Raw genomic sequence first — 21254 nt, 5'->3', positions numbered from 1 at the left:
GCAAGGCTCCTCTGGGCATTTTAGTTTAGGGTGTGGAGATTATGTGACACAGTTGTCAACTCCTGGTTTTCCTTCAGGCCAGTTAGCTGAAAACTGGTTTCACTCAATTTGTTTTGGTTTGTTTGGACCAACTATTTGCTAAAGCAGAAGGAGCCCTCCTTCAACACTGAGGCAGGCCCTACAGAGAGTCTGGGTTGGTTCTCTGCAAGCTCTCCATCCCTGCCATAAAATGAAACCATTTGCAATATTTCCTACATCATGGTGTCTCTTGTCATCTGCTCTCCCGAGCTTGTTCCAAATGCTCCCTTTCTGGCCTCAAGTAAAGTTCCCAGAGCCCAGGAACTGGGATCCAGGGTGGTTTCCTTTCGCTGGAACAGCAGGCAACTAGGTCATGGCTGCATAACTGCAGAGCAGCCAGGATATGCTCTGGGGAAAAAAATAATTGCTGAAACCAAAGTATATGTAAAAGCACTATTTCCCCTTTGATTCAAGAATATTATCATGAACCTTAGCAGAACAAAACAGTGGTGCTGACTCAGCCTTCTGAATAGTGGCCCTGAACCTGATCGTGCTTTTAAATTGAGCTAAGAGTTTAAACAGCGAGTGGACTCATTTAACTCTGTTTATTGCTATATCCTCTGTTCTGGCTTTGTTCCAGAGATTTCCCATGGCTCCAGCAGCTCTGGAGTCAGTATCTCTGATGTGTTTGCATCTGACCTCTGACCTAAGCTTCAGGGTTATTTTCAGCTGTTCCTTGACAGGGAATCCAACAGCTGCTGTTTAATACCACCGACAACTTGTAACACACACGGAGTTTCTAGCAATAGGATTAATCTGCCGATCCTGGGCTCTGGTTTAAGCTGTCTATAATTTTCCTGCACAAGGCATAGGGGAAAAGTAAAAACCGAATCTGAAGTACAATGTTATCCTTTTTTAAAAAGTGTAGCGAAATATACATAGTCTTAACCTTTAATCCAAAAAACCCAAAACATTTTCCTGCTGCAATTAAAAGTAACAGCAAAGTATATTACTTCCTAGTAGTTGTGGCAACTGGACTTGAAAATACTGTTCAGTGGAGTAGATGGTCTTAAAGAAATCCTGACTTGGTAGATATCTATTGATAACTGCTCATTGAAATATTTTTTAAAATGTCCCTAAGAAATCTGAGACTGAGAAAATGTGACCATTTCATATAAATTTCATTTGACAAAAGGCAGTAAGTTTTAGGAAAACAGATTAATCCAAAAAGATATTTCAAACAATTTTGTGGCTTAATCCCAAAACAAATACCAGAACTTATTTTTAAAGTACATTTTTGGGAGTTTTCTTTGCATGGAGGAGACTTAAAAAATTTTGAGAATATTGATACCCAGGTTAATGACTGGCTGGTTTCAAAGCCCACCAAAACTGTGTAGATTCAGTGGCTAAAGTAATTTGGGTTGTGAGGATGTAATTCTTTTTCCATTTGCTATCAAACATCAGCTGATAGTCAGAGAGCTAGAAGCTGCCCTCTGCATTTAAGATAATGGCCAAAATAACAGGCGTTCAGTGTTACCATACTAGGGGTGTGGCTATTCTCTCCCGTTCTTTCCTCTCTCTCTCATGATAAACTCAATGGGGTTGTCTATTTTTAACCTCCTGTTCTTTCCTTTTGGCAGAGTAATCAGTGCGAGGGGAGCTCTTGCCCTGAATGAATCTAAGTAACCCCGGTGGTTGCCTTCTGAAATGACCAGCAGACACACATCTGTACGGAGGCTACCCAAAGCGTAAACTCTGGTTCTAATGTACCATGTCCAGCCAAGGAAGCCCTGGTGAGGAGTTTTCTACGACAACAGTCAGTTCAGTAGCTGTGCAGGCTGGGGACTCCAAAATCGTTATAGCCATCATAAAGGTAAGCTGACCACTTCCTTTTTTCTGTGTAGCTGTGGGCTTCTTGCTGTGTGCTGATAATCCTAAAGAACATTCCACACAATCGGCAGTACACGGCATATAGAAAATAACCCAGCAGGTACATCTTATTGCTTTCTTAAATTGCAACTAAGAGAAAAACCTCTAAGTTTCAGCCAGTCACTAGAGTTTCTCTTTCAGTTAGCCAGAAAACATCTATAAGCAGCTTGATTTTTCTAAAAAGCAACAACAAACTTTACCATATACTTTCAGTTTGGTTTTTAAAGACAAAGCATTTGTGATTAAAAGTTCGTGATTGCCAGGCTGGAGTCCAGTGGACCTGGGAAATGTCTGTGATTTTTGAGAGTGGATGTGATGAAGGAGGGAAGAGGAGGGTCCCAGCAGATAAGGGGTGGCATTGTTTTGGCATGATGAGTGCAAGGAACACCTAATAAGAGACTGTGACGCGTGCCCTCTGCAGTTTTGGTTCTGACATGGTAAAGACACTAGTAAATCCTTGTCACATGGTTGGGGGAATAAAGACCCTACGGGGAAAGTGCTGAGGACATGTGTCAAATTTGCCCTTAACAGCAGGAAGTTGAAGCCACTTGGGGCTTAAAGGTTTTTTTTTTTTTTTCCATTTTATTTTATTTTATTTTGTCATGTGCTCACAGCATCTCTCTCTCCTCTCCCTGGCAGGTCACAGAGATAAATTAAAAATAAAATCTACAAGGAAAATAATTTATAAAAGCACTTCCCTTAAAGGTTTTTGCATGTTTTATGTCCAACAGTTTGCTCATTTGCAAAGGTGACCACACATCTTTAGGTTGAAGATTTTATTTCCTATGATTTTATTTCCTATGAATTTCCTATGAATATGTCGTGTAAAAATCCCTGAAGCCTTATGCTTGGATTTAGACAACTCACCACCTCAGGAATTCAGTGTTTAATGAAGGGAATTTAGCAAACAAGCTGGTGCTCACCACAGCCTGTTACTTTCAGGGCCCCACCAAGCTTAATTGAATGACTTTTCTGGCCTTTTGTAAGAAGCATAGACGACAGGCCTGTTTACTTTCACTTAATTGCTGCGAACTTTATGTTAATGTGAAAATTATTAACAGGAAAGCAGCACTTGACATTGAGCAAAATGATTCACTCTAGAAGCACTGAATGCAAAGTGTGCCTACCCAGGCCTATTCCCCAGGGCTCTTAAGACTTGGTCTACATCAACAGAACCTCTGCTGTGTCCCTTGACCTCTGTTCTTTTCAAGGGCAATGAGTGGACATGGAAAGAAGCCTGAAGCAAAATTGATAATTTGTGTTTGATTTTATGATGCTTTGAGTAACTGCAAATTTCAGCAGAGAGGGAAAAGAGGAAAAATTACTGTTTTTAAAAAAAGTTAAATTTTCTTTCCCTTAAATATGAAACATTTCTTAGAGTAGGATGAGGAAGAATGCATACAGAGTAAATGATGAATCAGAGGTAAATTGACAGTAAGAAAATAAAACCCCTAAAATTGTAGTGGAAACTCTTATTTTAACTGAACTGTGTTTCTAAGAATGTTCCCTCCGTCCTCCCTCCCCAGCTCCCTTAGTTCACTGCCATCCCATATGGAATAAACCCCAAGCTTTTCAAAGTGGGAAGTCCATCTGAAGGGAGTAGAAGTGCCTGTGTCTGCTCTCTATGGACTTCTCATTTCTAAACAGTCTCAGGGCACTAATCTAGAATAGACATGTGGTTTCTCGTTTCTCTTCAGCAATTCACTTAGCCACGTGCACATGCCTCATAGCGGTTCCTCTTGCTTCATCGGTTGTTTCTTCTTAGAAAAGCAATTCCTTAGGAAATGCAATGATGAATTATATCTTGGAGCAATGAAAGGGTCCTAAGTGTGGAAAACAAGCTGGCGGCATTCAAATAGCAGTTGTCACACATCTAATTTCACTGACACTTGTATACATACTTTATTGAATATTCAACAACAAAATTTGGAAAATATTGTTTTAACTTTGGAATAAGCGAAAAATCAGTTGCTTCATCTGCTGTTTGTTCTTTCTGGTTGGATCAGCAAGGTCAGTGTAAAGACACTAATCAGCCTACATTACATTTATGAAACCTTTTCCCTTTGGTGAAGTTTGCACCCTACTTGCTCAGATAACTATTTTTACAGAGTTCAGTTTTGTGAGTGAGAGAATGTAAAAGTGTGTGAATTATTCTATAATGTTGTACTCTTCAATAATACATAATCTACTGTATATATTCCTCATTTGGGAATTTTGAATTTATATCCAGTATGCTAAGAGAAAGGAATTTATCCTAAGCATAAAAAAAAAGGAAGGAAAGACAGGGCATGGATTTATGTTAGACCTGTTCTATTTCAATTTATGTAAGGCCTATCTATCTCTGTGGAAAGAATAAAGTATTCACAGTGTAACTGGAAACTTAAAAAAAGAAAAGAATAAAAAGGAGAAGGGTGAAAGGAAAGGAACAAAAGGAACTAAAAGGACATTTTATTTCATTTTTATTTTTAGTGTGGCAAGTGGGTACAACTTCAGTTGGCTGAATCACAGCCCAATCTTCTGGAAATTGGAAGCAATCAAGATGAAACCAAAAAACTTCTTCATGATCATGAACTTCTTTTGGCCAAGCTTAAGGTAGGATATTAAGATATGAAGCAGATACAAATTAAAAAGAAATAAAAAGCTGTTTCTTACACTTCCTCTTGATTCCCCTGATGCCACTGGCCTATGTCCAGGTTAACATAGTGCCAGATAGGTAATGGAAAAACACTATAGTTATTTATGAGCAAACACCAACATTGGAGAGAAGTAACGAGATTTTTTTCAACTTTCCCTAATGTGATAGAAAATATGGAGTGATAATATTTTCACTGTGGAGAAATAAGTACCTTCTTTTTCCTGGCTGCCTCAGTGGAAAAAAAAAAAAATTCCATCATTTTTCCATTTCATGCAACATACTGTCAAGCCACAACAACAGATCCAAACTTCCTATTGTTAATGAGACCTGCTGGCAAAAATAATATAGAGGCTTTTTCCCTCTCGAACTATTGAAAATATCTGATTTTATATTTAATATTAAGAGTTCTTGAAACCAAAGAATGGTTTTAATAAATAGAGTTATTATTACCTATATGTTGTGATTATTTAGTTAAGAATCTAGAAACAGTGTTGGTTTGAGATTGCCAGATAAGGTATCTAATCAGAGACAAGAATGTCGTTTGTGGGGCCCTGTGCAAAGTGAAAATGTGGGACTCCCTGTTCAAAAAGCAGGAAAAAGCTTTTTCTTGGCCTGTCATGGTGTTTTTTTAATCTGCTATGTAATGTCTGGCTCCTTCAGCCATGGGGATATATGTGGGGTGAGTGCACCCCTCACAGGCACTGGGCCTCAGTCCCAGCTCAGTGCAGAGGGTGTGGGCCTAACCCCAACCCTTCCTGAGCTGTGCCCTGACCCCTGCCAGGGCAGATGACAGAGGTCACTGAGCAGGGGCGGGAGAGCAGACAGGATAGCAAAGAGATTCTCTCCCCGGAGGGCAGGACCACACGCGAGATGAAGCTCCCATCCCCCAGCGCTTCCACTGTTGTCCCATTGGACTTCACTTATAAAACACACAGTCAAAGATAAAATTGTTAAGAATTTCAAGACAGTGACAGGTAAGATGTTAAACTACAAGTGGTTTCTCCGTCTGAGAACGGAGCCCTGTGCAGCAGCCAACTCTGTGAGTAATAACCCTCTTAGGCAAATGAATGTCATCACTAAGATCAAAGAGGTTTGATTCAGAAGGCTGCAATGACTAGATGTTCTGTGTCTTCAGTACTTTAATATTACTGGCTTCTTTGAACATCTAGGCTGGAATTTCCACTTGCTTCCTAGATTTAGAGGCAGATCTGTTCTGCTTCTGACATATACCAACAGCGGTAGTAAAAGTAAAAGGGTAAACCAGACTGAGAAGTTGAAGAAAGAATTAGTACTGAAGCAGGGGGCTATTAGAATCCAGAATTTATTCTCCTGTGTAGACAGCTCCTTGCGCTGGGCTCTGGGCTGTCTTTCAAGGAAGAAACCCCTGGCGACCAGGAAGTCCTTTGTATATCTTAAAAAACACACGATGATGTGAACAGTCATTGAACCAGGAATCAAAAGACCTATGTTTTAGCACTAATTGTGCTGCTAACTAGTGTCGTTTGGCCAACAATTCAAGGTTTTGCTGCTACACAAAAAGCTTAATATTATGAATTGTGGAAACCCAACACTTCCTTGCAATTCTTGCCCATCCACAGAGGTTTACTTTCTCAAGGTCTCCTGTGTCCCCAGCCCCTTCATGTGTAACTGCCGACTGTTTCTAAAGTTAACCTGGATTTGAAGCTACATCCCTTCCCCAGGTCCCGCTAGCAATTCATGCCCAGCCAGCACTTTCAGGTACACTGATGAACTGTGAGTGGTGGGGAAGCTCACAGCAGTCTGGGTCTCTCAGGCTACCTCTTCCCGCCCGCCCCCCCAATCCTATTCCTGTCCAGGCCACAACTCCAGGGAGAATTCTTTTGTAAGCAGAGCAGTTCATCTCTCCTTAATGACTATGCTCAAATTTGCATACCTACATCCATTCAGGAGCTCAGCTGGAAAAGTGTTTTCCATCAACAGGATCCATCTTTAGAAGGTGCTTGTGATTCTCAATTTTAAAGTCTTGTCCTTTAATGCCAGTCTTCTGGCTATGGACTAGCCTTCTGGACTTCACGCTTTTATCTATAAAAATGATTGGGAGAGGAAGAATCAAAGGTTCATATCTATTGTGGATCTTACCATAACAAGCAATGGAATAGTGGGACCATTCTGCCTTTCTGTACGTGGATCTAAGAACATGAGGTCTCAAGTAAAAAGGCCTTTTGGCTTCACGCAGGCCTCTAACCATGACCTCTTAATGTCTATCTCCCATACTCTCTCCCACCCCACCTTACCCAACAAACCAGCCACTTAACCCCAAGAAATTTTAAGTAGTAGCATCGTTTTGGTTAAAAAAAATCAAGGAGTCTGAAGTCTGTTTCAGATTTCCTGACAAAATACTTTTTTAAATAAGAAAAATGTGATTTCCATATTGCAAATAGATAGAGCACTTATTTAATCAATGTACTAGTTATTATGCTGTTAGGGTAGGTACAGTCTTAACCTGTAGCAGAAAATTGTTGTACCAAGTCATTTTTAATATGAGCTTTTTGAATGATAGGAACATTAGTAGTTCAATAAGCCAATAATATTTCATATTTAATGTTCATTCCAGTCCTTTTCCTATGCACAGGGCCCTGGGATTTGTTCTAATTATAAAGAAGAACGTGCTCTTAGGAGTGTCGGGAGGGTGTAGGAGTTCTGTGCTGAGTCCACTCTGCTTTGGGCAAAGCAGATAGACTCTCTTGTCTCAGGTTCTTTATTTGAAAAATTATGATAATAACAGATACCCTTAAACACCTAAAAGGAAATCTGGGGGAGAAATGCAATGATTTATAGAAGTGTTTGCTGTTGATAATTAATATATCAGAGAAATTTGGATGTTTAATTTGATAGAAAAGCTATTTTCTGCCTTCCACTGAAAAGTATCTCAGACCATAATAATTTAGACTAAAGGGAAAAATTCTGGAAACACAGAATTTTTATGAGTGTTTCTAATGTTGGTAATGTCTTATACCCCAGAGATCTGATTTTCCTTTCAGCAGGGTACTTAACCATTCCTGTGGAGTGTCCAGAGAAAAAATATTTCCCTATTTTCAGTGGGGAAAACATAGTCATGTGGAAAAAGCTTTCATTCCCTAAAGGCATCTAGATTCCCAAACCAGACTCGATTATTTTTAATGAGAAAGAAGAAGTTCAGGAGAGGAGAGAGGGAGATGTAAGCAGGTAACAAAGATCTGTCTGTGACCACTGTCAACACTATCCTCAGATGGTCAAAGAGGAAAAGAGGGGTTGGAAATGCCTTACGAATGTTGCTGAGAACGTTCTATCCCTCAGTATCCATCTTGCAGGTAGCTACATTGCTATTGTGCAAAGGAGTTACAACTGTAAGAACCAAGAAACCCTCTGGACCCTAGCTCCTGTATTTGTATTTAATATATGATATTAGCATTCAGTGAAGAATGACCTTTTAAAATATAAAAAACTGAAAAATTTCACCTCTGACTTGACTCATAAATCTATCAACTCCCTGATTCTGACTAAATCTCCGACCCAGTGAATGTTTATTTTTGTCCTGTTTCTCTTTACTTAGTTAAAAATGAATAGTCAAAATGTATTAGTAGTAAAGTTTAAAGTCTTACTAAAACTTATTCCTTAAATAAGGAATAGTGTGATTTTCTGCTGTAAGCTGGAATATTTAGTGTGAATACATTATTTAAAAAAATTATTATTGCGGTAAAAAAATATATACTTTTTTTTTTTTTTGCGGTACACGGGCCTCTCACTGTTGTGGCCTCTCCCGTTGTGGAGCACCGGCTCCGGACACGCAGGCTCAGCGGCCATGGCTCATGGGCCCAGCCGCTCCACGACATGTGGGATCTTCCCGGACCGGGGCACGAACCCGTGTCCCCTGCACCGACAGGCAGACTCTCAACCACTGCGCCACCAGGGAAGCCCAATCTCAACCATTTTTAAGTGTACAATTCAGGGGCATTAATTATATTAAGCATGTTGTGCAACCATCACAGCTATCAATTTCCCAAACTTTTTCATCACCCCAAACAGAAACTCTGTAGCTATTAAGCAAAGACTCCCACTCCTCCCTTCCCTGGTTACCTCTAATCTACTTTCTGCCCTTATGAATTTGTCCGTTTTAGGTATTTCATGTAAATAGAATCATGTAATATTTATCCTTTTGTGTCTGGCTTATTTCACTTAGCATATAATGTTTTCAAGAGTCATCCATATTGTAGCAGGTATCAGAACTTCATTCCTTTTTATGAATGAATAATTTTCAAATATATGGATATACCACATTTTATTTATTCACTCATCTGTCCATGGACACTTGGGTTATTTCCACTTTTTCAGCTACTGTAAATAATGCTACAGTGAATGTTGGTGTACAGGTATCTGTTTGAGTACCTGCTTTCAATTCTTTTGGAGTGGAATTGCCTAGTCATAGGGCATTTCTGTGCTAAGTCTTTGAGGAAACACCAAAATGTTTTTCACAGCAGCTGCGCCATATTACATTCCCATCAGCAATGTACAGGTGTTCCAATTTCTTCACATCCCGGTTAAACTTGTTTTTTAGTTTGTTTTGCGGTACGTGGGCCTCTCACTGTTGTGGCCTCTCCCGTTGCGGAGCACAGGCTCCGGACGCGCAGGCTCAGTGGCCATGGCTCACGGGCCCAGCCGCTCCGCGGCATGTGGGATCTTCCCAGATCGGGGCATGAACCCGTGTCCCCTGCATTGGCAGACGAACTCTCAACCACTGAGCCACCAGGGAAGCCCAAACTTGTTATTTTCTCTGTGTGTGTATGTGTGTGTGTTTAATTATAGCCATCCTATTAGGTGTGAAGTGATATCTTGTGGTGGTTTTGATTTGTATTTCTTTAATGACTAATGATGTTAAACATCTTTTCATGTGCTTACTGGACAATTGTATATCTTCTTCGGACAGATGTCTTTTACCCATTTTTTAATTGGGTTGCTTGTTTTTTGTTACTGAGTTGTAGGAGTTCTTTGCATATTCTGAATATTAATTCCTTGTCAGATATAGGATTTGCAAATATTTTCTCCCATTCTGTAGATTATCTTTTCACTTTCTTGATGATGGTCTTAATAATGTATTTTAATAAAGTAAGTCTGTGTGCCTTGAATTATATATATTTACATATTAGAGAAAATTTTATAGCATGTGTGTTGTGAATGTGATGGAACGCTTTAGAACAGTACTGGAAGAGGACTAACCTATTTTACATTATCTATGTCATAGCAGTGTTTTACCCTAAATGTTTACTTCGTATAGGAGATTCGTTTTCTCTCCTTCGTGTTTTCCTATAGACCCACAAGTTAGGGAATTCTACTCTCTCAGAAATGTTGTGAACGATGCTTTTGCTCATGTCTTCTCTTCCCTTCTCTTCCTTTAGGAGTGAGGGGGCGGGGGGTGTTACCCAGTTGGTGAGACTAGGGGAAGAAGTGGCCACCATGGGGAAGCCAGCCTCAAAGGCTCTCTCTGCAGACTCTGACTACCCGTGGGCTGCAGGTTCTCTAGTCTCTCTGCTTCTGCATGATTTGGCCAGATGTCCCTATGTGGAAGAGGAAGGCCACAATCCAACCTACACAGAGCAGCCAAATATGTGTCTATACCTCAGACCCAGTTGTCTCCATAGGCAGGTCACAAGGACTAGATTTTTAAAGAGAAAAAGTAGGAAGTCAAATCAAACCCACCCTCCAGTCCAGCTTTACCAGTAATAAGAGCAGATATTTTGATCCATATCTGACCTTGATGTCTGTTTCTCAGTTGATTTGGAATCTTGAGGAGACAGAGGTGAAATTAATTGGCACCTTCCAAATTCCAACACTTAATTGATCTTTGGTTCAAAGGGATCTGTGTCTTAGTGTTCTATACATGTAAAGTACCTGGCATATTCTCACTGATCATTTTGACAAAGGTCACTGAAACAATGTAGGAACAATGCAGGGTTCCTGGGGGAGTGGGAACTAGTGGGTGGTATAATTTCTCTTTTAGGCTTTTGAGAATAGAGAACTTTTATATTTAAAAAACAAAAATAGTATTCTCACAACTATGAAACAGCAAAACTTCCCAGTGATTTTCCCTGGCTGACTTAACACTTTCCTAGTGTACAGGGTATTTCTTTTCCCAGATGTTCAGTTCCAGTGAACAGTATGGAGCTGTGGAGTGAAATAAAATTTGAATAGCATTCTCTGTATTTGGAAAGTGTCATGGGCAATCTTATAAAATATTGGTTTTATAAGATAGGTTGGTTTAAGAGGCTAGAGAGTCCATGAAATAGGCTTCTCAGACATGGAGTTAAGGCACATTAAGATTGCAGATATCACAAATAATTTGTTACTAGTTTGGGCTAAGCCACAGTTCAGAGGATGTCCATACTTAATGAAGTGTTGATATGAGTTGATTTACTAGAGGGGAAGGAGTTCTATAAGGAGAAAATTTTGTTGGCACAGAGCCTGAAGAGTACAAAATTTGGAAAGGATGCTCTCTATCTTATCCCTGTCTTGGTTTAGCAGTCAAGGTTGGGCTCCTTGGCTGAACCTAAGGGCCTGTGGGAAACATGAAGCACTCACCGTATTGCTTTGTGGCTGGGACACCAAGTGACACAGAGTCCACAAGAAGAGAAGCATCTTCCACACTTCTGCAAGGAACAGAGCAGGGCTTGGTTATAGCAGATACTGACAACTTTTTTGACAACTCTAGAAGGACCCAATATACAAGAAGATTACAGTAGATTAAAAATGGCCATAAAGTCTTTGGCACTCTTCCCAATGAGAAGTGGGGTCTATGTTCATTCCTTTAAAACTGGTCAGACTCTAGGACTGCTTTGAGCAAAAGAATACAGAATAGATGATGTGGTGCCAGTTTCCAGTCCAGTCTCAAGAGACTGGCTGCTTTCTCTTCCTGTAATTTCAAATAGTTGCTCCTGGAACCTAACCAACTGAGTACGTCAAGGAGCACTATGGAGAGGCCCATGTGGAGAAGAACTGAGGGTCCCAGCAACAGCTCTGGCTGAGATCCTGGCCAACAGCCAACCAACTTGCCAGCCCTGTGAGCGAGCCATTTGAGCCATCTTGAAAGTTGATTCTCCAGACCTGGTTGGGCTTCCAACCTGACCTATGCGGAACAGAGACAAGTCTTACCCACTGAGCCCTGCCTGAGAATCATGAGCACAATAAATAATTGTTATTTTAGGTCTTTAGAGTGTGCAGTGGTTTGTCACACAGCAGTAGATAACTGGAACAGCGGGCAAGAGCAATGGTGGCATCCTCTAGGGATTTTGAAGGCAACGCTCATGAATGAAAAGAGACAGGCAGAAGAAAGCAGGAGTTTTCATGGAGAGATAGTTGAGAAGCAGAACTAAGATTCTTTAAAATGAAAGATGGTATGATAAATAAGTAAATAAATAAAAAGAAAATTTTGAAGTTTGTGAATGATCTACTTTTGGAAAAATGATTCTGAAAAGCAGATGCAAAGATATCTATTATAATGTTAGTCTCTTTGACTTGAATTTTAATATACTTTCTTGATCAGGAGGAAAAAGTTTGTAGTTATAATTCAGCACACAGGGGTGTGCACAGAATATTATGGGTATATTGTGGAAGGAATGACTAATTCTGCCAGGAAAACGAGGGGAAGCTTGACAGAGAAAGTGATTTATGAGCTGTCCTGGAGGTGAATATGAGTTTTCCAGACACCACTGACCAATTTAAAGGACAAACGATGAACTGGAAGGAAAATATTTGCAATTTATATGACAGTCAAAGGGTTATACTCCTTCATGTTGATAAGAAAGACAAATAAGCCAAAAATAAATAAATAAAAAATAGACTATTCACAGAAGAGAGGCAGATTGCCAATAAACATGTAAAAAGAAACTCAATGTCAATAATGGCCTGAGAAATGAAACTAAATAATGATAAAAAGATAAATTTTTAATTGCCTATACACCATTAAAAGTTTAAAATATTGATAACATTCAGTGATGGTGAGAATGTGAGGAAAGGGGCGTTCTACTATACTGTTGGTGAGAATTTGGATTAACACAATCATTTTGGAAACTAGCAAGCATTAAAATGTAAGATGCTCACATCCTGAGACTCAGCAACCTCACCTCTGGGAATTCATCCTTGGAAATGAAAGCACTAGTAAGGATATAGATATGAAGATGCTTTGCTATGATATTAAGCATCTTTTCACATGTTTTTGGTAAAATAACCTAACTGGAAACAAAACAATGTCCAACAATAGGGGAATAAATTTATAAGCTGATTATTTATGCTACTTTTATACTGTGGAAGAGTATGCTGAGCCCTAGGACTATTGCTATGACATAGATGAACCTGTGAGTGTTTAAACCAGTGTTGGTTGGGCTTTATGTTATTTGTCACCAACATATTCCTATTTGAAAACTTGGTCAAAAGTCAGGATCACAACTAACATTTTTGAGATCATAGGCCTGTAGTTTCCAAGCTGTTAATTATTCTAAAATACTCCTTTAAAATATAAATCTACAAGCAAAAATTTTTAATGGAAAGTAGAACCCATAGTCCTTATTAGTTATGAAAAGAGGGTCTTGGTCCAAGATTTGGACTGACAAGGCAGAACTCTGACAGTTCAAGAAATATAAGTGAGGGGTAGTAGAGGTAAGATTGTAGCTGGTAGCATAGGACCCACTCACCCCCACTCCCAATCTTCAATATACTGAGTTATATTAAATGTTAGGGTAAAAATATACCTTTTTCATTCTATACAGAAGACAACAGATACTTCTGCTCCAGAAAAGCCATAAGTAAGTATTGTACTTAACCAAGAATGAGGGAATTTTGTTTTGTTTATTTGTTTTAAGTCTAGTATGACTCCTACCTGATTAGCCTTAGCCAGAATGCATCTTTTCTAAACTCTAGACTTATCTTAGATATACTATAAGTATAAATGTGTAAAACTCAAGATGTTTTCAAATAACATGGCTGTATCATTCTCATGACAAGTTCATCTAGCTATTAGTCCTCAGGAGAATACATCAAACTTCTGATTCTGTGGTTAGCTCTGATCTTCAAATTACCTGTATCCTCTGTCTTCCACCTAACACATACTTGAAGTTCAGGGACTTGAGTGAGATTAGAATTTTTGTCTTTTTTTTTTTTAATGTCTTAAAGTTGGATACTAGTTCCAGTTCCAGGAAAGATGGAATAAACAGCCTCCACCCTGTCTCCATTAAATGCAACTATAAACCTTGGCAGTATGTATGTGTGCTGAGGATGCTGAAAAGGAGGGACTAGCATGTAAATTAGGGAAAGAGACCAGAATTCCAAAGGCCACCAAGCCAGCAGTATTGTTTTTTCTCTCTTCAATATTACCCAGCTTGGATTCAAAAGCAAGTTGACACTCTGAAGTATGCATCAGATATGGACAGAAAAAGTTCCAGAAAAGTCTTCTCTTTCAGATCTGAGCACTAGAAAGAGGACTTCTGTGAGTCAGACAGAAAGGGAGGAAATACTGTGCTTTTGCTTTTGCTTTGTGCTTTTCTATTCTCTCTTGCCCAGCACAGGCAATCCCCCAGCGATGGTGAAGATGGAGGCAACAGGCAGGTGCCTGAATCTCTGAGGGAGGGGATCCTCTCTGACCAGAGGACCTGTGGTCCCTGAGCTTGTTGTAAATTCACATGGCGTTTTCCTCCCTCTGTTCTCCCCACTGCTTGGTCCGGCAGACACAGTGGTGGGAAGGAAACCAAAGCCCCAGGTTTCAGCCCAGAGGACCAGTAAGGGGGCTTCTATGGTACAAATTTCAGGCACTGGGTCAAGCCAGTGAAATAAGAAGACAGAGAAGGTGAGAGAGCAGTCTCACCGTTCAGCCCAGTAACTCACGTTATACAGATGGCTGATTTTCTTAAAGAAATCCTAATTACTCTGTCAGTAGAGAGGGAACTCTAAAAACCATGAGCTGTTAGATTCAGTTTCGTAGGACATGTTTTTTTTTACTTTAAGTTCAGCTCGAAACATATCCGAAGTATTTACATAATCGGAACTAGAGAAACCCAAACCACTGAAGGCTGTTGCAGCTGCTTTCTGAAAGCCTGAGATTTTTGCTTCAGTGTTCCCATAGGCTATTAAACTTTTATTAATGTGTTGGACAGAAAATACTTTGCTAGTGTGTTATACTTCTGAGAGCAGCAGTAAATAGAAACATATAATGTGAACCACAAATGCAATCTCATATTTACTTTTATTTATTTATTTTTCCAGTTTTGAGATAATTGGCATACATCACCGTATAAATTTAAGGCATACAGCGTGATGGTTTGATTTACATATATTGTGAAATGATCACCACATTGGTTCAGCTAAGATCCATCTTCTTATACAGGTACAATAAAAAAAAGAAAGAAGAAAAGGAAAAAAAATTCTCCTTGTGATAAGAACTCCTGTACTCTCTTAACAACTTTCCCCCGTATCATGCAGCAGTGTTAGCTCTAGACATTGTGTTGTATGTTACATCTTATAACTGGAAGTTTGTGCTGTTGACCACCTCCCTCAAATTCCCCCTCTCCACACCTTCTGCCTCTGGTAACTACCAATCTGTTCTCTGTATCCATGAGCTCAGTTTTGTTGTTTGTTTTGTTTTTAGATTCCACATGTAAGTGAGATCATACAGCTATTTGTCTTTCTCTGACTTATTTCACTTAGCACAATGCTTTCAAGGTTCATTCATGTTGTTGCAAATGGTAGGATTTCGTTGTTTTTTTTTTATGACTGAATGATATTCCATTGTATGTATATACCACATCTTCTTTATCCACTCATCCATCAATGGACACTTAGGTTGCTTCTGTGTCTTGGCTATTGTAAATAATGCTGTTATGAACATGGGGGTGCAGATATCTTTTGAGTTACTGTTTTCACTTCCTTTGGATATATTCCCAGAAATGTATCATTTGGTAGTTCTATTTTCAACATTTTGAGGATCTTCCATACTGTTTGCCATAGTGGCTGTACCAATTTACAATCCTACCAGCAGTGCACAAGGGTTCCCTTATCTCCACATCCATGCCAGCATTATTATCTGTTGACTTTTTGATGATGGTCATTCTGTCAGGTGAGCGGTGATGTCTCATTGTGCTTTTTTCTTTTCTTTTCTTTTTTTTAAATTAATTAATTAATTTTTATTTTTGGCTGCGTTGGGTCTTCGTTGCTGCGCGTGGGCTTTCTCTAGTTGTGGCGAGCAGGGGCTACTCTTCGTTGCGGCACACGGGCTCTAGAATGCAGGCTCAGTAGTTGTGGCGCACGGGCTTAGTTGCTCAGCTGCATGTGGGATCTTCCCTGACCAGGGCTCAAACCCATGTCCCCTGCATTGGCAGGAGGATTCTTAACCACTGCGCCACCAGGGAAGCCCCCTCTCATTGTCGTTTTAATTCACATTTGCCTAATGGCTAACGATGTTGAGCATCTTGTCATGTACCTGTTAGCCTTTCATATATTTTCTTTGAAGAAATGTCTATTCAGATCCTTTGCCCATTTTTTAATTGGGTTATTTGGGGATTTTTGCTATTGAATTGTAGGAGTTTTTATATATTTTGGATATTAATCCCTTTTCAGATATATGATTTGAAAATATTATTTTCCCATTCCATAGATTGTCTTTTCACTTTGTTGATGGTTTCCTTTGCTGTGCAGAAGCTTTTTAGTTTGATGTAGTCCCACTTGTTTAATTTTAATTTTGTTGCTTGTGCTTTAGGTGTCATATCCAAAAAAATAATTACCAAGACACACGTCAAGGAGCTTTGTTCCTATGTTTTCTAGGAGTTTCATGGTCTTTAATCCTTTTGAGTTAACTTTTGTAAGTGGTGTAAGATACAGATTCAGTTTCATCCTTTTACATGTGAATATCCAGTTATCCCAGCACCATTTATTTTATTTTTTTAATTTTTTTAACATCTTTATTGGAGTATAATTGCTTTACAATGGTGTGCTAGTTTGTGCTTTACAACAAAATGAATCAGCTATATATACACATATGTTCCCATATCTCTTCCCTCTTGTGTCTCCCTCCCTCCCACCCTCCCTATCCCACCCCTCCAGGCGGTCACAAAGCACCGAGCTGACCTCCCTGTGCTATGCAGCTGCTTCCCACTAGCTATCTACCTTACGTTTGGTAGTGTATATATGTCCATGCCTCTCTCTCACTTTGTCACAGCTTACCCTTCCCCCTCCCCATATCCTCAAGTCGATTTTCTAGTAGGTCTGTGTCTTTATTCCTGTTTTACCCCTAGGTTCTTCATGACATTTTTTTCCTTAAATTCCATATATATGTGTTAGCATACGATATTTGTCTCTCTCTTTCTGACTTACTTCACTCTGTATGACAGACTCTAGGTCTATCCACCTCATTACAAATAGCTCAATTTCGTTTCTTTTTATGGCTGAGTAATATTCCATTGTATATATGTGCCACATCTTCTTTATCCATTCATCCGATGATGGACACTTAAGTTGTTTTCATCTCCGGGCTATTGTAAATAGAGCTGCAATGAACATTTTGGTACATGACTCTTTTTGAATTATGGTTTTCTCGGTATATGCCCAGTAGTGGGATTCCAGCACCATTTATTGAACATATATGTAATTTTAAATTTTCTAATAGCCTAATGTAGATTTTAGAGCATTAAACACTTACATTAGAAAAGGATAAATGTCTCAAATCAACAATCTATGTTTTTGCCTTAAGAAACTAGAAAAATAAGAGCAAATTAAAACTGAGGCAAGCAGAATTAAGCAAAAAATAAAGAGCAGAAATTAATGAAACAGATAACAGAAAAATAACAGAGAAATGCATGGTTCTTTGAAAAAGTCAGTAAAATTTTGATAAGCCTCTAGCCAGACTGAGAAAGGTAAAAAGAGAGAAGGCAAAAATTATGAGTATTAGGTATGAAAGATGGGGCATCACTATAAACCCCACACACATTAAAAATATAATGTAGTAATACTATGAACAACTCTGTGCACATAAATTCAACAATTTAAATGAAATGAACCAATTCTTTGAAAGCCACAAATTACCAAAACTCACCCAATAATAAAAGTAAAAACAAGTGAAATTAATTTAGTAATATGTTTAATTTATTCTAATATATCTAAATTATCATTCAATATGTAATCATTATAAAAACTGTTAATGCGATATTTTAATTTTTTGTGTTAAATCTTCAAAATCCTGTGTGTACATTATACTTATAGCACATCACAATATGAACTAGCCACATTTCAAATGGGTAGTGGATACCATATTAGACAGTGAATATTTAGAGACTAAAGGAGGTTAAATCTTCTGGGAATGAAAATAGTTTATTTTTTAGCTCAGGAGAAGTCTGCTTATATCAAACCAATGTATGGAGAATCTGAAAAGGATAATTATGAGATGAGATTTCTTTCAGGGACAAGAAATGAAAGAAAAGTAGGCCAAAATATTTCTATTGGTAATTTTTGGAAGGTGATTAATAAAGCAGTGTTATTAGATACTTTCACAGGAGTAGGTATATTTTTCCCAGTGTAATATTTTTTAAAATGTAGGAGTGTAATTGCATTTGCACATGTGTTTTAGCTATTGCAATTGATTTTACTTGAAAGAGTAATTTCTTTAAAACAAATTACATAAGCATTTTGAAAGAATGAAAAGAAAGCTTTGTATCAATATTAATCTAGTTTGAAAGGCTGACAGTAGAAGGCAGTAATTAAATGGTGAATTGTCTGGTTGTGAGTTCTGAAAGCATTAGTGCACATTTCGTTAATGATTTTATATGTAATTAGTTTGTTGTTCATTGTTCATCCATTTCTCAGATATTGCTCAGTGGACTTCTTATGGTTTTGTTGCTTAGTAGTGCTAATAACATGGGCGGCCAAATGCAATTCAGATTCTAAAAACAGCTGAAAGGATTCTGTTAATATGCCTTGGTTAATTTTGCTTAATGTTGGTTAACAGGTCATTAAAGACTATATATTTTGTTACTTGAGTGATGAATATAGAGCAAGGATGTATTTTTGTTAGCATATTTATAAAACTTGGACTAACAAAGAATTTTTCTTTGTGTTGCTTAATTCATTTATAAGTATTTCACATATGACTAGTTTTCCTTTATGGTTGTAGGCGATGGCCTAAATTCTGAATAATAAACAAAAGAGAGGATGCAGATGTTACTGAAAAAATACGATCTCTAGTAACTTGAGAGGTCCACCAGTTTTTATTGTCATTTAGTGTTTTGTACTTGGAGAAGGACATACACGGTCTGTAAATGTGGTAAAGATTTAAATCTCTGGTAAGTCCTGCTTTTCAGAACTAAGCCACCCCCCTGGAAAAAGTGTTGGATAATTCATCAAGATGAGGAGGACAAATAATTATAAATTCTGGATTTTCTTTCTCTTTCAAGAACAATAAGGTTTTCCATATTATCTGAGACTTAACAACTGGCCTGCAAAAAAGTTTAAGTAAACACAGGAATACCAAACAACATTTTCAATCCTGAAATTCCCATTTTGGCCAATTCATTAGTCATTGTGAGCGATTACTTTTAATAACTCAGGTTTATATTTCTACAAGAAAACCAGCTAAACTTACACATAGAATTTCACCATACTTACCAGAATTTTCATCATTGACTTAGGGACCCAATGTATAGCTATAGGTCATCCTCTGTGTACACAGATCAGAATTGGGTGCACAAAGGGTTATGACCATGAAACATTACAAAATGAGGACTAAGTTCCTACCCCTTGAAAGGCTTGCAGAAGCAATAATGTTTACTACCTATTGGCCATTTTCATGTGCCAGTCATCATACTAGCATTAAGTATTTAATCCTTACATCAAGGATATATTCACATTTACCAGGTGGTTAAACAAGTTCAGTAGTGGCTTTTGCCCAAGTTCCATAATAGTTTATGTCACTATGTATTACTGCCACTCTAATTTATTTAAAGAGGTAGGATTAATATTCAGAATATATCCATTGCCAGGTAATATCAATATATGAATAACTATATACAAGGTGCTGACAGATGGCTCATGCAAGAGTCACCAGCCCAAGAGATGAGAATATTATTTGGATCTCAAAGCAAGTGACAGGTAAGGATTGCTTGTCAAAATGACATTCCAGATCAGAGAATGGGTTAGCAAAGCTGTTGAGACAAGTGTAAGCAAGATACACATAGGTACATGAAGAACACTGCCAGGAAATATTGAGATAAGGCAAAACTTGTATGGAGGATAAGGGCTTGGGCTGAAAGGCAGGACATGTTGGGCTATGCAGTTAGATTTGATTGTGGCCAAGAGTGGGTTCTTAAAGTAGGGGAAAGTTTGCTAAAAATGGAGTTTGAGAAAGGTTACCTTTAAAACAATATACAGGGTGAACTTAAATGGAAAAACCACTGGAGTTAAGAGATGTCTATGGAGACATTGGAACTTGGACTAGAGTTCTGAGTGTGAGAGTAAAGAGACTCAAATTTAAAAGTCCTTGTTTCTCAAATAAACAACCTAACCTTACACCTAAAGCAATTAGAGAAAGAAGAACAAAAAACCCTCAAAGTTAGCGGAAGGAAAGAAATCATAAAGATCAGATCAGAAATAAATGAAAACGAAATGAAGGAAACAATAGCAAAGATCAATAAAACTAAAAGCTGGTTCTTTGAGAAGATAAACGAAATTGATAAACCATTAGCCAGACTCATCAAGAAAAAAAGGGAGAAGACTCAAATTAACAGAATTGGAAATGGAAAAGGAGAAGTAACGACTGACACTGCAGAAATACAAGGAATCATGAGAGATTACTACAAGCAACTATATGCCAATCAAATGGACAACCTTGAAGAAATGGACAAATTCCTTGAAAAGCACAACCTTCTGATACTGAACCAGGAAGAAATAGAAAATATAAACAGACCAGTCACAACCACTGAAATTGAGACTGTGATTAAAAATTTTCCAACAAACAAAAGCCCAGGACAAGATGGCTTCACAAGCAAATTCTATCAAACATTTAGAGAAGAGCTAACACCTATCTTTCTCAAACTCTTCCAAAATATAGCAGAGGGAGGAACACTCCCAAACTCATTCTACAAGGCCACCATCACCCTGATACCAAAACCAGACAAGGATGTCACAAAGAAAGAAAACTACAGGCCAATATCACTGATGAACATAGATGCAAAAATCCTCAACAAAATACTAGCAAACACAATCCAACAGCACATTAAAAGGATCATACACCATGATCAAGTGAGGTTTATCCCAGGAATGCAAGGATTCTTCAATATATGCAAATCAATGTGATAAACCATATTAACAAATTGAAGGATAAAAATCATATGATATCTCAATAGACACAGAAAAAGCTTTTGACAAACTTCAACACCCATTTATGATAAATACCCTCCAGAATGTAGGCATAGAGGGAACTTACCTCAACATAATAAAGGCCATACATGACAAACCCACAGCCAACATTGTTCTCAATAGTGAAAAACTGAAACCATTTCCTCTAAGATCAGGAACAATACAAGGTTGTCCACTCTCACCACTATTATTCAACATAGTTTTGGAATTTTTAGCCACAGCAATCAGAGAAGAAAAAGAAATGAAAGGAATTCAAATCAGAAAGGAAGAAATA

The 21254-nt window shown here is 38.3% G+C and overlaps 1 protein-coding gene across 1 annotated transcript in view; it reads left to right on the top strand.

Annotated features, from left to right (window-relative positions):
- The first annotated feature begins 1789 nt into the window (after window positions 1-1789).
- CCDC141 (coiled-coil domain containing 141) overlaps window positions 1790-21254 on the top strand; it is a 209784-nt gene continuing 190319 nt past the window's right edge. Inside the window, exons 1-2 of the mRNA XM_065880955.1 lie at window positions 1790-1891; window positions 4417-4539. Of these exons, the coding sequence (XP_065737027.1) occupies window positions 1790-1891; window positions 4417-4539 (225 nt within the window). The remainder of the gene's footprint in view (window positions 1892-4416; window positions 4540-21254) is intronic.

The sequence above is a fragment of the Phocoena phocoena genome, chromosome 7 (genome assembly GCF_963924675.1).
Source record: "Phocoena phocoena chromosome 7, mPhoPho1.1, whole genome shotgun sequence".
Taxonomy (NCBI): Eukaryota; Metazoa; Chordata; class Mammalia; order Artiodactyla; family Phocoenidae; genus Phocoena; species Phocoena phocoena.
This window is presented reverse-complemented; position numbering and strand designations above follow the sequence as displayed.